Here is a 15,250-nt window from a genome sequence, read left to right as displayed (position 1 = left end):
CCAGTGCCACCCACACTGGTTTGAATGTAACTTAGATATTGGGTTTCACTATGTAAAGCGCTTTGAGTCACTAGAGAAAAAGCGCTATATAAATATAATTCACTTCACTTAATTCACTACTTCCTGAAAAAGTCTCGATGACGTCACATGTTGATGGCTCCTCATATATTCAAATTGATTTTAATGGGGGTCTCCAACAAATACAGTTATTCGGGCAGAGAAAACGACAATTTCCCCATTATTTGAGCCAGGAGGAAAGATTCGTGTTTGAATATATTGATAGCGACGGACTAGAAAAAAAAAACGAGTTGAAAAAACGTATTCCGATGTTTTTAGACACATTTACTAGGATAATTCCGGGAAATCCCTTACCTTTCTATTGTGTTGCTAGTGTTTTAGTGAGTTTAATATTACCTGATAGTCGGAGGTGTTTGTCCACGGCCGAGTGTTGACGCGCAGTGTCTCACGGGTGTCGACGGCAGCTATGGACGACACAAGCTCAGCTGATATCCGGTATGAAGCGTCTTTTTAACCACAAATTTCTCACCGAAACCTGCTGGTTGACATTCGTTTGGGATCCATGTTCGCTTGACCGTGCTGTGATCCATAGTAAATTTTCAGCTCCGGGAATTTTAAACAAGGAATCACCGTGTGTTTGTGTGGCTAAAGGCTAAAGCTTCCCAACTCCCTGTTTCTACTGTGACTTCTCCAATATTAATTGAACACATTGCAAAAGATTCAGCAACACAGATGTCCAAAATACTGTATTATTATGCCGTTAAAGCAGACGACTTTTACCTGTGTGTGTGCGTAGCGCTCACACTTCCTAAAACCCTGTGACGTCACGCGTACACGTCATCATTACACGATGTTTTCAAGACAAAACTCCCGGGAAATTAAAAATTGTAATTTAGTAAACTAAAAAAGCCGTATTGGCATTTGTTGCAATGTTAATATTTCATCATTGATGTATAAACTATCAGACTGCGTGGTGGGTAGTAGTGGGTTTCAGTAGGCCTTTAAAAATCATTTAAATACATTTAATCCATGCTTGGACCCCCTAAAACGCCGTAATTTTAACATGTCGCTTGCTTACCTTTTAGAAAAAGAAAAATGTACTTTTCATTTTTTTAAAATACTGAATGAAAAACATTGAAATATTAACAGGGGATCAGGGGTGTCAAAGTCATTTTAGCTCAGGGGCCGCTTGGAGGAAATTATATTACCAAGTGGGCCGGAATAGTAAAAATCGTGGAATGATAACTTCAAAATAAAGACAACTCTAGGTTGTTTTCTTTGTTTTACTTTGGCCAAATATAGAACAAGCACATTATGAAAACATGCAAATCAAAAATAATCCTCTAGACGAAACACTTAAGTTTGTTGAAAATTCTGAGGAAATGAATAGAGTTTCAAAAACACAATGAAGAACACAATGAGCTTAGACTTCGTCTCAGTGTATTTACAATACCAGGATTACACTTCAACTCACAAACTTTCTGGGATTGAACAAAAAATACAACATGTAAACTCTTCGAGGTATCAAATACTTTCTTTGTCATGTCTGTGTATCGATTCAGTGCTAACTCAACAAACCGTAAGAAACAGAGGTAAAAACTATTCAAAAGGGTTACGTTTTCTCGTTTTTTGGTGGAGTAATGGTACCAAATAACAAGGTGTTTGAAAAAGAAGACTTAAAACGGATGATTTTAAGTTTCATTTGGGTCGACGGAGAGGAGCCGCAGTCATGCTTTACTTTGTACCTTTTGCTAGTCCTAACAGAATTGCTATTGTCACATTTAGTGGACCAATTTAGAACAGCAGTTTCTTTCATTCAAAAATGATGCAGCTCATTTTAATTCTTGGCAAACTCATCACACGGGCTGGATAAAAACTGTCCGTGGGCCTAATCCGGCCCGCGGGCCATATGTTCGATACCCCTGTAATAGATGGATGTTTAGTGTTACGATTTCATTTTTGAAGTTACATCATATTGTGTAATTTCAGTATAATTAACTGTAAAAGTAAAACTGTAAAAGTTCCGCATTTTGTTCTACCTTTAGTGTAATAAACCGTAAAATCACAGCTCTACAGTTTCAGTTAATTGCTGCGCAGATATTTCACAGTAAATTACTGTAAATGTTGGCGTGAAAGTAATGCAGTTATTAGTAATTTGTTGTGAATTTCCAATGAACATTTTTTTTTCGTCAGCGACTTCTACATATTTTATTGGATAAATGTCCATTGTTTTTGCAGGGGGCTTCACGGTGGCAGAGGGGTTAGTGCATCTGCCTCACAATACGAAGGTCCTGCAGTCCTGGGTTCAAATCCAGGCTTGGGATCTTTCTGTGTGGAGTTTGCATGTTCTCCCCGTGAATGCGTGGGTTCCCTCCGGGTACTCCGGCTTCCTCCCACTTCCAAAGACATGCACCTGGGGATAGGTTGATTGGCAACACTAAATTGGCCCTAGTGTGTGAATGTTGTCTGTCTATCTGTGTTGGCCCTGCGATGAGGGGGCGACTTGTCCAGGGTGTACCCCGCCTTCCGCCCGATTGTAGCTGAGATAGGCGCCAGCGCCCCCCACGACCCCAAAAGGGAATAAGCGGTAGAAAATGGATGGGGATGGATGTTTTTGCAGGCACAAAAGCTGGCTCTTGCTTTAGTACAGTGGTTCTTCAGCTTGTTGGAGGTACCGAACCCCACCAGTTTCATGTGCGCATTCACTGAACCATTCTTTAGTGAAAAATATATTAATGTTTTTCTACAAGTGCACAAAATGAACCGTGCATGAACATCACCTTGTTCAAAGAACACACCCAACACAGTGCATGAACTCACAACAGATGACACACCTGCAAATCAGTGTGACTTCTGCTGTTGCCATATCCATAACAAGCCGATAGGGAGAAGTTTTATTTACAAAATGAGTCGGGTGTGTTTTGATCTCCGCGGCGGAGGCTCCACCGAACCCCTGAGGCCGACATACCGAACCCCAAGGGTTTGATCGAACCCAGGTTAAGAACCACTGCTTTAGTATGATGCCATGTCTGCCAAGTAGCACTGCTATGCTTAAACTGCCTCGCCAAGTCAGCAACACAGTCTGCTGTTATTATTAATATTCAATTCAGTAAACATTGTATCCCATTGGGTTGAGTTTTTTCCCGCCCTGATGTGGATGTCGTTGTGACTTGTGCAGCCCTTTGAGACACCTGTGATTAAAGGCTATATAAATACACTTTGATTGACTGACTTTGATAACGATGTGTAACTACACAGTCATTGCTGAATGAAAACAAAGGAACACATGTTGAAGCTAACGACTATTTTTTTCTCAAGCCATGTCCTTGACTCGGGCAGTGATAAAAAGAACACGGTGGACCAGGACTTGATGATTTGGTCGTCATAGCTATAATCAGTTAACTCATCGTAAAAATAACAATCACGTTGAAGCTAAGGACCTGAAAGTGGTTCCAGCTGGACAGTATTGCAAGTAGCAATAGGTGTGTTAGGTGGACCATTAAAAACATCTTTGGCAACACTTTTTAAAGTTGGATTGTGATAGCTTTTTTTCCTCCCTTGTCATCATTAGTATCAGTATTAGTATTGTCTTTAGTAAGGTTTTACTACTTATGTATAAAATATTACACGGTCTAGCTCCGGCCTATCTTGCCGATTGTATTGTACCATATGTCCCGGCAAGAAATCTGCGTTCAAAGAACTCCGTCTTATTAGTGATTATTAGTGGCTTTTCATCTTTGCGCCTAAAACAATCCGGATGATTCTTTTCGTCTTTGATCCAGAGGACACAACGTCCACAGTTTCCCCCAAAAAACTGAAATACGGACTCGTCAGACCACAGAACATGTTTCCACTTTGCATCAGTCCATCTTAGATGATCTCGGGCCCAGCGAAGCTGGCGGCGTTTCTGGGTGTTGTTGATAAATGGCTTTAGTAGAGCTTTAACTTGCACTTACAGATGTAGCGACCAACTGTATTTAGTGAGAGTGGTTTTCTGAAGTGTTCCTGAGCCCATGTGGTAATATCCTTTAGAGATTGATGTCGGTTTTTGATACATTGCCGTCTGAGGGATCGAAGGTCACGGTCATTCAATGTTGGTTTCCGGCCATGCCGCTTACGTGGAGTGATTCCTCCAGATTCTCTGAACCTTTTGATGATATTATGGACCGTAGAGGTTGAAATCCCTAATTTTCTTGCAATTGCACTTTGAGAAACGTTGTTCTTAAACTGTTTGACTATTTTTCATGCAGTTGTGGACAAAGGGGTGTACCTCGCCCCATCCTTTCTTGTGAAAGACTGAGCATTTTCGGGAAAGCTGTTTTTACGTTCCCAATTAGCCTGCACACCTGTGGGATGTTCCAAATAAGTGTTTGATGAGCATGTCTCCACTTTATCAGTATTTATTGCCACCTTTCCCAACTTCTTTGTCACGTGTTGCTGGCATCAAATTCTAAAGTTAATGATTATTTGCAAAAAAAATATATATAAGTTTATCAGTTTGAACAACAAATATGTTGTCTTTGTAGCATATTCAACTGAATATGGGTTGAAAATGATTTGCAAATCATTGTATTCCGTTTGTATTTACATCTAACACAATTTCCCAACTCATATGGAAACAGGGTTTGTATACTCTAGCCTTTAAATAGACCGCCTTTTTAGACCACTTGATCTCCCGTTTCTTTTCTTTTTGCTCCTCTGCCTCCCTCTCCCTTGTGGGGAGAGGGAGGCGGAGGGGGACAGAGGTCCGGTGGCCATGGATGAAGTGCTGGCTTTCCAGAGTCGGGACCCAGGATGGACCGCTCGCCTGTGAATCGGTGGGGGAAATCTCTGCGCTGCTGATTCGTCTCCGCTTGGGATGGTCTCCTGCTGGCTCCACTATGGACGGGACTCTCGCTACTATATTGGATCCACTATGGACTGGACTCTCACTGTTATGTTGGATCCACTATGGACTGGACTTTCACAATTTCATGTTAGACCCACTCGACATCCATTGCTTTCGGTCTCCCCTGTGTGTGTGTGTGTGGGGGGGTCCAAGGTTTCTCATAGTCACTGTCTCTGACGTCCCGCTACGGTGAGATTTTCCTTGCCCTTATGTGGGCTCTGTACCGCTGATGTCGTTGTGGCTTGTGCAGCCCTTTGAGACACTTGTGATTTAGGGCTATATAAATAAACATTGGTTGATTGATTGATTAATTGATTGATTATGAGGGCTACAGTTGAGCTGGAGCCTAACCCAGCTGAACCTGAACTGCTCCTCAGTCAGTCAGAGGTGATCTACACAACCAACCAGTCACATAGGAACAATTTAAAGTCTCAAATAAGCCAACATACCTTTGATATATGGGAGGAAGATGTCCAAAAGACAGACATGCATGAAGTAGATATTGTCTTGGTCAATGGTCAAGACCAGGGATCTTGGATTTAAAAAGTTTGGTGACCCCTGGCCTAGTCGGCTGGTAATTGTCAAATAATACATTTGCATTAAGGTGTTAGTCACAACTGTGTGTTTACCCAGTGTTGTTATGATTTGTATTTAACCCCCCAAAAAATGGTGTTGTCGATGTCAATCAATCAATCAATCAATCAATCAATCAATGTTTATTTATATAGCCCTAAATCACAAGTGTCTCAAAGGGCTGCAAAAGCCACAACGACATCCACGGTACGGAGCCCACATACGGGCAAGGAAAAACTCACCCCAATAGCACGTCGATGAGAATGACTATGAGAAACCTTGGAGAGGACCGCATATGTGGGCAACCCTAGGGTAGACCGAAAGCAATGGACGTCGAGTGGGTCTAACATAATATTGTGAAAGTCCTGTCCATAGTGGATCCAACATAATAGTTAGATTCCAGTCCATAGTGGGGCCAGCAGGAGACCATCCCAAGCGGAGACGGGTCAGCAGCACAGAGATGTCCCCAACTGATGCACAGGCGAGCGGTCCACCTTCATCCATGGCCACCTGACATGCCCCCCCCACCCCCCTCCACAAGGGAGAGGGGGCAGAGAAGAAAAGAAAAGAAACGGCAGATCAACTGGTGTAAAAAGTCGGTCTATTTAAAGGCCAGAGTGTATAAATGAGTTTTAAGATGGGACTTAAATGTTTATACCTACTATGTGAGTTATAAAATTGCCTTGAGAAGAAAAAATGTTGACTTTTCCAAGTATTAATAGAAGTGTGTGTGTGTGTGTGTGTGTGTGTGTGTGTGTGTGTGTGTGTGTGTGTGTGTGGACCCCAAGAACAGGGTGGCCCTTTGGCTTTTGTAAAGTTTGGAGAGAAAAAAACATCCTGCCATTTAAAATATGTAAGTTATTAAAAAAAGACGTCATAAATCGCTCGTTCAAGCTGAATAGCGGCGAACCTAACTTCAAACACTTCACTCAACACAGATGTCATGACGTCATCAAAGCTCACCTTGGAGCAAACACACACCGCACCAACCTTCTGGAACAATGATAAGTGTAGAAGAAAAGTACAAATTTAATACATCTGTCTGCGGCAGGATAGGAGAAAGTTATGTACAAGTTTTACTTTTGTACCACATTCCACATAACTGTGGTGCGTTCAAAGACCCTCGATTACATTTTATATCAGAGGCGTCACTAATTTTTTAAGGACAGGAGAAGAGTTAACTCAAGGAAATGCACTAATAATAATATAATCATGATAATAATGATGTATTACTATAATACATAATGATAATTTTATGAGTATCAGCTAATCTCTATTCTACACTCTGAAGTGGTGTTGTCCCGATACCACACATTTTGGTACCGGTACCATCACTAAAATGTTTTCCGATTCCTTTAAGTCTTTTCAAAGTAAAGGTGAGCACAAAAAACATAATTTTTGGCAAAATGTTGACAGAAAATCTTATGATACATAAAACATAAGTTATTTTTAATGCGATCAAAGCACAATTTTGGCATTGAATAAAATTGTGAACATATTAGACAACCTCTCGTTTCGTAGTAGTAAGTAATTAAACAAGCTGCTAATTTATCTGGTGACGTATGCAGTCACATTATGTGTCATTGCCGATTTGATCAAACTTGTGAGGCAAAAGTGGCAGAAAATTGATGGATTATTAATCTACTTGTTCATTTACTGTTAATGCTTTAACATGTTCTATCTACATTCTGTTAAATTGTAATAGGTATTTATTCTTCTGTTGTTTGGATACTTTACATTAGTTTTGGGCGATACTAGAAATGTTGGTATTTATCCAATATCAAGTAATTACAGGATCATCAATTGGTCATAATTAAAGTTCTCCTGTGTCCAGAGATGTATTCCCTCAGTTTATAAACAATACAAAAAAATGACAAAAGATTTTGTTATTTGCTTTAGTTTTTAAGCCAAAATGCACCCGTTCTCCCTTTTCTGTTGACACACTGTGTCTGCTTGTAAGTACTCGTGATTGTGTGCTGTCGAACATGCTCCTCTGCTCGTAAAACCAGCAATGACGACAACGGGGGCAGGGAGTGGGGGACCGGTACTTTTTAGAGGCGGTATAGTACCGAATATGATTCATTAGTATCGCGGTACTATACTAATACCGGTATACCATACAACCTTAGTGTATATATATATATATATATATATATATATATATATATATATATATATATATATATATATATATATATATATATATATATATATATATATATATATATATATATGTGTGTGTGTGTGTGTGTGTGTGTGTGTGTGTTTCAAACAGCTGGTTTCAAACAATTCCATGCAATAATTAGTTTTTTTAGTGTGTGTAAACTAGGGTTGTACGGTATACCGATATTAGTATAGTACCGCAATACTAATGAATCATATTCGGTACTATACCGCCTCTGAAAAGTACCGGTCGCCACGCCCTACCCGTGCCCCCGTCGTCGTCGTCACGTCGTGTCATTGCTGGTTTACGAGCAGACGAGCATGTTCGGTAGCGCCCAATCACAGAGTACTTACAAGCAGACAGTGTATAAACACTATTTTGCTTAAAAACTAACGATGAAAGTGAAGTTATAACACTGAAACTTCCTCAGGAAGAGGTGCTTTAAGACATGGCTACCTAGCTAGCGGTTAAAGTCCAGCCCCAGTTGGCAGTGTTTTAGCTACTTCTAAATCACTAATCCTGGTCTCCATGGCGACAAATAAAGTATGATTTTTCAGGGGTATTTGGTGGCGAACCCCAAGATGCAGAGATGGAGGCAGGCATTGGATATGAAGACATTATTTAATATAAATAATAGAACAAGAACAAACAAAAAGCACCCACGTTCGCGGAATAACAAACTAAGGGAGCTATCACTGGAAGCTAGAAAACAAAAAGGAACTTTAGCATGGAAGCTAGAGGATAACAAACAGAAAAACTGGAAATAACTATGGCTAACAAAAACAGCTTACCGCTACGACGACCAGGACAAGATGTAGCACGACAGGTAATAGCTGAAATGATGCCAGACACGACAGGTAGCAAAGACACAAGAGTGACATGAGGCAACGACAGTACAAATGACAATACAATGATCCAACAACTGACACAAAAAGGTACAAATAGGAGCCGGCTGATTGGCAACAGGTGTGGCCAGATGCCAATCAGCTGCAGCTGAAGGGGAACACAGCACTCAGGGAACAAGACAGGAAGCTGACAAAATAAGAGCACTAGACAGGAACTAAGGACAGGAAATACTAAGCACACTGAGAAGGAACACAGCACTCAGGGAACAAGACAGGAAGCTGACAAATTAAGAGCACTTGACAGGAACTAAAAGACAGGAAATACTAAACACAGGAAACAGACAAATGCAGAGGAAAAAACTAAAACATACACAAACTGTCAGGGGCAAGCCTGGCATGATTCTTACAAGTATCATCCCTGCAGGACGAGGAATAGCTAAACATGCTTCACTACACACTGTAGTTCACTGGCGTCAAGATGTAAACAAACGCCACTAGTGGATCTACCCCTAACATCCACTGTAATGATACCAAGTATAAGAGCGTATCTAGTCGATACTACTATGATTACGTCAATATTTTTAATATAATGTTTATAAACTCTGGAAATATGTCTCTGGACACATGAGGACTTTGAATATGACCAATATGTGATCCTGTAACAAATTGGTATCGGATTGATACCCAAATTTGTGGTATCATCCAAAACTAATGTAAAGTATCAAACAACAGAAGAATGAGAGATTATTACATTTGAACATAAGTGCAGATAGAACATGTTAAAAGAGAAAGTAAGCAGGTATTAACAGTAAATGAACAAGTAAATCAATAATTAGTTTTCTATCACTTGCCCCTAATAATGTTGACAAAATAATAAAATGGAAAATGATACAATATGTTACTGCATATATCAGCAGACTAATTAGGAGCCTTTGTTTGCTTACTCACTACTAAACGATAAGTTGTCTTGTGTGTTCATTATTTTATTTAAGGACAAACCTGCAATAAAAAACATATGTTTAATGTACCCCAACATATATTTTTTTAAATAAAGCCAATAAAGCCATTTTTTGTGTGCCCTTTATTTAGAAAGGTACCGAAAAGTATCGAAATAATTTTGGTCCCGGTACCAAAATATTGGAATCAGGACAACATTCGTGTAAACATAAGTGAGTGTGACGTTGGATTTAGGGAGAGTTGGGGGGGGCCCTTAAAGAGTCTTATTTGGAACATCCCACAGGTGTGTAGGCTAATTGGGAACAGGTGGGTGCCATGATTGGGTATAAAACCAGCTTCCATGAAATTCTAAGTAATTCACAAACAAGGATGGAGCGAGGGTCACCAATTTGTAAGCAAATTGTCGAACGGTTTTAGAACAACATTTCTCAATGAGCTATTGCAAGGAATTTAGTGATTTTACCATCTACGGTCCGTAACATTATCAAAAGTTTCAGAGAATCTGGAGAAATCACTGCACGTAAGCGATGATATTACGGGCCTTTGACCCCTCAGGCGGTACTGCATCAAAAACCCACATCAGTGTGTAAAGGAAATCACCACATGGGCTCAGGAACACTTCAGAAAACCACTGTCAGTAACTACAGTTGGTCGCTACATCTGTAAGTGCAAGTTAAAACTCTGCTATGCAAAGCAAAACCCATTTATCAACAACACCCAGGAAAAATGCTGGCTTCGCTGGACCCGAGCTCAACTAAGATGGACTGATGCAAAGTGGAAAAGTGTTCTATGGTCTGACGAGTCCACATTTCAAATTATATTTGGAAACTGTGGACGTGGTGTCCTCCGGAACAAAGAGGAAACTAACCATCCAGATTGTTATAGGCGCAAAGTTCAAAAGCCAGCATTTGTGATGGTATGGGGGTGTATTAGTGCCCAAGGCATGGGTAACTTACACATCTGTGAAGGCACCATTAATGCTGAATGGTCCATACAGGTTTTGGAGCAACATACAGTATGTTGTCTTCCAAGCAACGTTATCATGGACGCCCCTGCTTATTTCAGCAAGACAATGCCAAGCCACGTGTTACAACAGCGTGGTTTCGTAGTAAAAGAGTGCGGGTACTTTCTGGCCCGCCTCCAGTCCAGAACTGTCTCCCATCGAAAATGTGTGGTGCATTATGAAGCGTAAAATATGACAGCGGAGACCCCGGACTGTTGAACGACTAAAGCTCTACTTAAAACAAGAATGAGAAAGAATTCCACTTTCAAAGCTTCAACAATTAATTTCCCAAAATTAAAGTTCCAAAACGTTTGTTGAGTGTTGTTAAAAGAAAAGGTGATGTAACACAGTGGTGAACATGCCCTTTCCCAACTACTTTGGCACGTGTTGCAGCCATGAAATTCTAAGTTAATTATTATTTTATGAGTTTGAACATCAAATATCTTGTCTTTGTAGTGCATCCAACCGAATATGGGTTGAAAATGATTTGCAAATCATTGTATTCCGTTTATACTTACATCTAACACAATTTCCCAACTCATATGGAAACGGGGTTTGTAAAAGGTAACAGGTTTTCTGCATAAAGTTCAGCCAAAGGGAGTCCGTGTATTACACAAAAAGACGACATGGTCGAAAATCTGCTCGAGCACCCCCCGTGTGTTGTCCAGTCCAGGGTTGAATGATCCCCGCCCCTCCCGCCCGGCGCACAGTTGGATAAATCACGCCCACTAGCTGTTTGACCTGCACACTTGAGCCGGGGAGGAGCAGAAGACCGTGCACCCAACTTCTCTCCGTCTTTGGTGACTTTCAGTCGGCCCAAGGGCAACATTTGACCACGATGTCGCACGGCACCGTAACCGGGTTGCTGTTTGCGCTGTGCGTAGGGGGCGCGGTGCACTGTTTGCCCAAAGGAACCCCCAAGAACCGGCGACAGGCGCAGCAGCATCACGTCCCCTCGGTGAATCAGGGTAAGTTTGATTTCCCCCAACCTGCTCGCTATAAATAGGGTATTTAGGCATTAAAAACCACAACTTAGTCATTTAATGCCTCACTGATTTAAATTAATATGATTATAATCTTAAAAATGGGGTAAAATATAAACTTTTTTCGAGCATTCTTGCAACTGTCTTGACTTTTTTTTTTTTTTTTTGAATCTGAAAACCTGACATTTTACTTTTGTAAACCGAGAACAATAATGTTATTTATGTCGAATTGCTAAGGTGTTTGTGGCAGATGAAGATGTGAACAAAGAAGCAGTCTTGTGTGTGTGTGTGTGTGTGTGGATATAGCTGTCTCCTTATAAATGATTTATTACGGTGTCTGGGGGTCCTTTGAAGTCAAGTTAACACATTTAGAGGTCAATTTCACATGCAGTGGGGGAGGTTTTGAATGCCAATAAATAATTTCAGCTGAATAACATAAATATATATTTTTCACCTACCGTATTTCCTTAAATTGCCGCTGGGGCGCTAATTAATTCAAAACATTTTCTCACTCCTGCGCCTACCAAAGGCATGCGGTGAAAGTAAGCATGCGCTAATTATTTTAAAACCTCTTCTCACTCCGGCACTTACCAAAGGTATGCAATAAACATTTGAGTGTGATGTAAGCTTGGACCTTAAATCCTACTGAATAGCTCTTAATCGTCTTCCCTTTATGCGATTTCAAATCAGCCTCCTGCATTTTAAAAATGATGACAGGAGAAGTGTCACTCGTGACGTCACGAGTTTTAGCATGCGTTAATTATTTTGGGAAACAAGTTTGACCCGACAGTAATTCAAGGCAGGCGCATACTATATGCCCTGTGCAAATTCAAAGAAATACGGTAATTACTGTTCGTGAGCCATTATCATATGTTGTGTAGTGCAGTGGTTCTCAAATGGGGGTACGCGTACCCCTGGGGGTACTTGAAAGTATGCCAAGGGGTATGTGAGATTTTTTTTTAAATATTCTAAAAATAGCAACAATTCAAAAATCCTTTATAAATATATTTATTGAATAATACTTCAACCAAATATGAATATAAGTTCATAAACTATGAAAAGACATGCAACAATGCAATATTCAGCGTTGACAGCTAGATTTTTTTATGGACATGTTCCATAAATATCGATGTTAAAGATTTATTTTTTGGTGAAGAAATGTTCAGAATTAAGTTCATGAATCCAGACGGATCTCTATTACAATCCCCAAAGAGGGCACTTTAAGTTGATGATTACTTCTATGTGTAGAAATCTTTATTTATAATTGAATTACTTGTTTATATTTGAACAAGTTTTTAGTTATTTTTCCATCTTCTTTTCCAAATAGTTCAAGAAAGACCACTACAAATGAGCAATATTTTGAACTCTTATACAATTTAATAAATCCGAAACTGATGACATAGTGCTGTATTTTATTTCTTTATCTCTTTTTTTCAACCAAAAATGCTGTGCTCTGATTAGGGGGTACTTGAATTAAAAAAATGTTCACAGGGGGTACATCACTGAAAAAAGGTTGAGAACCACTGCTTTAGAACAGTGTTTTTCAACCTTTTTTGAACCACGGCACATTTTTTTCATTGACAAAATCCATGAGGACACTATCCCATCCTCGTCCCAATTGTTGTGTGCCAGACCTGTCACTTATTAGTTCACTTGTTAGCAATCTAAGCTTAATAATACACTAAAAGAAAGCGTATTGTCTTGTTCTGCCTTTTCTTCCTGCTCTTACTTTTTCCACTTCTATGTGTCCAACACACAACACATGTCATCATATCCTGTGTCCCCCGCCCTCAAGTTTTTCTTAAAATTGTTCCGGTATTGCCCTGTGACCCGAGTAATCAATACATGACAGACACCACCAGCAGAAAATTTTAAAAACGAAACTCAGTAGCCTATATTGACAATACAAAGTCGTACTCATCAAATACCTGGTGCAATTGTTCCATATGACTTCAAATAATCCATCCATCCATTTTTTACCGCTTATTCCCTTTGGGGTCACGGGGGGCACCTGGTACCTATCTCAGCTACTAACCATCATTACAAAAAATAAATTACAAAAGCAATGAGCTTCCTGCTGCCCCCTACTGGTACTTAAGAGTATTACATGGTTACTATGCTGATCTCCAGACACTCTACAACGGCACATTGTTTGCGGATTATAATTATTGGTTTGCAAAAAACATTTTTCCGACCAATTAGATGAAATTGTATAATTTCCCACGGCACGCCAAACAATATCTCACGGTACACTAGTGTGTCGCGGCACAGTGGTTGAAAAACACTGCTCTAGAGCAGGGGTGTCAAAGTAATTTTAGATCGGGGGCTACATTAAGAAAAATTTACTCCCAAGTAGGCCGCAATAGTGAAATCACGGCGCGATAACTTACAACTAAAGACAACTTCAGATTGTTGTTTGTTTAAAAATAGAACAAGCACATTCTAAACATGTACAAATCATTATGTTGTTGTTCTTTTTTTTACACTTAAATGTTGCGGTTAATAGTATTCATCTTTATTTGTCGTTATTCATACTTTATGAATAAATTATGTAATAATGTTCATCAGTCAACTCATTGGTGTTAATTTTCAATCTATCAAGATAAAAAAATATATCAAAATCAAATTACAGTATGTTATTTATCTAGATAGCTCATTTTCCTCGACTGCTGCACTAATGTCATGTGGTTTATTATTTTTTTTACATATGTCGCATCATCTTAAAGATACAAATAATTGCTATAGCGACATCTAGTGGACCCATTTCGAACAGCGGTTTCTTTCATTCAAAAATTTCTGCTCATTATTATACTTAGCAAACTCATCCCGCGGGCCGGATAAAACCTGTTCACGGGCCTGATCCGGCCCGCAGGCCGTACGTTTGACACCCCTGCTCTAGAGTAAGAGTGTCCAAAGAGTGACCCAGTGGCCATTCACGGCTTGCAGCTATTTTTTTATTTTATTATTGGCCTGTGAAACATTTTACAATTATTATTACAAAATAACAACAACTAGAAATGTTGTCAAGCAGGCATTAAAATAGATTAATATACATGACTTATGTTTAACACTTTTATGAGTTGGGCCCTTTTGGATCCTTGGGACCTTTAGTGTGATTTTTTTTAAACTGTCATTGTTCAAAAAAATAATAATGAATCAGACGCTATGTTGTTATTAATGATTTACCTATTAAGGGATCACATTTCTTCACTGTAAATATTCAATATTGAAAAATGTTTTGGGGAAAATATTGCATGTTTTGTGTTTTTGCCATAAAAACATGATTTTCTTTATAAAAAAGGGCTGACAACATAAAAAGATACAAGCTTTCTGGCAATTGATAGTTCTTAAGTGGATTTATTACTTTACTTTATTGATTGACCTTTTGGGTCCCTGAGACCTTTAACTTTCACCAAAAGTGCGGGAATCCCTAAGGCTTGCATTATATATTGTTTTGGTTTAAAAATGAAAAATATCAAAACGGCCCACGCATTCTTTAATTTTTTTAGTTTGGTTTGGTCATCCCTGCTTGAGCGTAATATGACGTATAAAGTAAAAGTAAAGCGTACTCTAAGTATTCAGTGTACCTGGTGAGTAACATCTGATTTAATCAGTAGGTATTTCATAATGGTGTTTGCACTACAGCAAACAGTGTGTGTAGCATTTTCCACAAAATATGCACATTTTACGGTCACGTATAATGTTATAACAAAACTATTGTTAGCATACCAGCAGCTATAATATTAACAAAAAACATACAATTTACCGCAACATGTTTTCCCTAGTTGGGAGAGGATTTTTTTGTTTGCCGGAATGTGA

The 15,250-nt window shown here is 39.4% G+C and overlaps 1 protein-coding gene across 1 annotated transcript in view; it reads left to right on the top strand.

Moving 5' to 3' along the window:
- Window positions 1-11,202: 11,202 nt before the first annotated feature.
- fn1a (fibronectin 1a) overlaps window positions 11,203-15,250 on the top strand; it is a 101,253-nt gene continuing 97,205 nt past the window's right edge. Inside the window, exon 1 of the mRNA XM_061918493.1 lies at window positions 11,203-11,416. Coding sequence (XP_061774477.1) covers window positions 11,287-11,416 — 130 coding nt within the window. The 5' untranslated portion in view covers window positions 11,203-11,286. The remainder of the gene's footprint in view (window positions 11,417-15,250) is intronic.

Source organism: Nerophis ophidion, linkage group LG13, assembly GCF_033978795.1.
Source record: "Nerophis ophidion isolate RoL-2023_Sa linkage group LG13, RoL_Noph_v1.0, whole genome shotgun sequence".
Lineage (NCBI taxonomy): Eukaryota > Metazoa > Chordata > Actinopteri > Syngnathiformes > Syngnathidae > Nerophis > Nerophis ophidion.
Note: the sequence above shows the minus strand (reverse complement) of the source record. Positions and strands in the feature narration are given on the sequence as shown.